At 49.7% G+C, this 2348-nt stretch overlaps 1 protein-coding gene across 1 annotated transcript; it reads left to right on the top strand.

The window, feature by feature from the left end:
- Nucleotides 1–1523: 1523 nt before the first annotated feature.
- Nucleotides 1524–1961, top strand: LOC137410109 (uncharacterized). The gene has a single exon (XM_068095692.1). It carries the CDS (start codon nt 1524–1526, stop codon nt 1959–1961), a length of 438 nt encoding a protein of 145 aa, XP_067951793.1.
- Nucleotides 1962–2348: the final 387 nt, after the last annotated feature.

Raw genomic sequence — 2348 nt, forward strand, 5'->3', positions numbered from 1 at the left:
TACCGAGGAGGACTTTGTGGTGAGTCAGATAAGCAAGGACACTATCTCAAGGATGCCCCTCCTGGTGGCTCACCAGTGCGCAATGAACTTTGAGCAGCCCGTCGTGACCATGCGGGGTCATCCCTTGACCTGCACAGACCGACAGGGCAAGTTGTTCCTGAGTAAAGTGCAAATATTGCGTGATGTGGTAGTACCTGCCAGGATGGAGATGACAGTGCTTTGCCGAGTCATTAATTACCCGCTCAGATTAATAGAGGGTTGCCCCAGTGGACTGCCCCTGGCTGCCAGCTTTAACCGGCATGAGCCGAAGGGAGGCATGACAGCTAGGTGTCTCAACCTCATAAACCAACCCTATCACTTGTGGGCAGGGTCGGTCGTCAGCAGCTACACGGGAGTAGAGGACCATCAGGTGGATGACAAACCACTTTCATCTGGATCCAGGCCCGCCTTGGGAGGCATGGAAGCAATGCCAGGTGTAAAGGTGCCAGACCACCTGAAGGATCTCTACCTGTCTGCCGAAAAGAACTGCCAAGAGCTGGACCAGCTGGCACGGCTGGGGCAGCTACTGGTGCATTATCAGCACACCTTTAGCAGGAGAGACGAAGATGTGGGTCGTACCTCCGAGGCGGAGGACTCCATTCCGTTGAAGGATGGTACTCGCCCCATCCGGCAGCTACCCCACCGGCTGGGGCAAAAAAAAGAGGCAGCGAACGAGTGGCAGGTACAAGAGCTGCTGGACAGGGGGTTAATCGAGCCAGCTGGGGGAGCTTGGAGCTCCCCGATAGTATTAATCCGAAAAAAAGACGAGAAATGGCGGTTCCGTGTGGACTACCGGCAATTTAACGCTGTGACCACACAAGACGTCTACCCCCTCCCCGGATCGACGACAGCCTTGATGACCTATCCGGCAGCCATTATTTTTAGCACATTTGACCTGGTGAACGGGTAATGGCAGGTACCCCTGAACAGAGACGAACAGGAAAGTCTGCCTTCACAACCCGATCTAAGCTCTGGAAATGGAAGGTGCTGCTGGCCATGTTCCAGTGGCTTATGGAGCGGGTCCTGCTCGGACTGCACTGAAAGACACTCTTGCTATAACTGGATGACATCATCATCGTTGCCCGGACTTCGATACCCACTGGCAACGGCTGGAGGAGGTATTGCAGCACTTGAAGGAAGCTGGACTAAAGCTCAAACCTCCCAAGTGCGAGCTCCTGCAGCCATGAGTTTGGTACTTGGGACAAGTAGTCAGCGAGGAAAGGGTAGCCACCAACCCACAAAAGACCCTGGCAGGTCAGATGTTCTGGAAGGACATCTGGGAGAAAGAAACTACACATAACACCACTGCAGATTGGCTGAAGAGGTTTAAAGAGAGCCACCAACACACCATGGCTTAGCAAGGATTCACCATCATCGAAGTGGACATCAAGTGCAGAGTGCAGCATATGAAGAACTAGGCAGCACCTGGCCATGACATGATTCAAGCCTACCGGTTGAAATAATTGACATCACTTCACACTAGAATGGCTAAGCAGATAGAACGCCTATTAGAAAAAGGTGACCATCCGGAATGGCTGACCAAAGGACAAACTGTACTTCTGATAAAAGATCTAAAACAGGGGCCGATTCCCAAAAACTATCGACCATTAACGTACTTGCCCACCACCTGGAAACTGCTCTCAGGAATAGTCCTAGACAAACTGGAAGAGCATATTAGTCAATATATGGCCAGCATTCAGAAAGGAATTAGGCGCAACACCCGAAGAGCCAAACATCAGTTACTGGTGGATCGGACGGTCTGTCAAGGCAGCAGGAGAAGGCATACTAATCTTGCCATGGCTTGGATTGACTACAAAAAGACCTATGCCTCAATTCCCCATAGTTGGATACTTGAGTACCTCAGTATGTACAATGTTCACCCTGCTCTCGTGGCATTCATTAAGATGTCAATGACCAAATGAAAGACGGAACTAGAGGCTAACGGCAAAAAGCTGGCGAGTGTAAAAATTAAGCCAGGCATCTATCAAGGTGATTCCTTATCACCTCTGCTTTTCTGCATATGCCTAAACCTTCTAGGCAATATGCGGGAAAAGACTCAATATGGGTAGCAGTTTAAGAGCGGCACCGAGATAAACCACCTCTTCTACATGGATGACATCAAGCTGTAGGCTAACAAAGAAAGGGACATTGATTCGCTAACACACTTCACTAAAGTATACAGCAAGGACATCGGAATAACCTTCGGTATTGAGAAATGTGGAAGGCTAATTTCTAAGAAAGACCATTTTACGCTCACAGATGGCCTAAGAATGCCAAATGGTACCATCAAAGATATAAAAGAAGAATAC

The sequence above is a fragment of the Watersipora subatra genome, unplaced genomic scaffold, assembly GCF_963576615.1.
Source record: "Watersipora subatra unplaced genomic scaffold, tzWatSuba1.1 SCAFFOLD_66, whole genome shotgun sequence".
Taxonomy (NCBI): Eukaryota; Metazoa; Bryozoa; class Gymnolaemata; order Cheilostomatida; family Watersiporidae; genus Watersipora; species Watersipora subatra.

What these genes read in the sequence shown, in the direction of transcription:
- LOC137410109 (XM_068095692.1), top strand. Translation starts at nt 1,524, where the DNA reads ATGGCTAAGCAGATAGAACGCCTATTAGAAAAAGGTGACCATCCGGAA.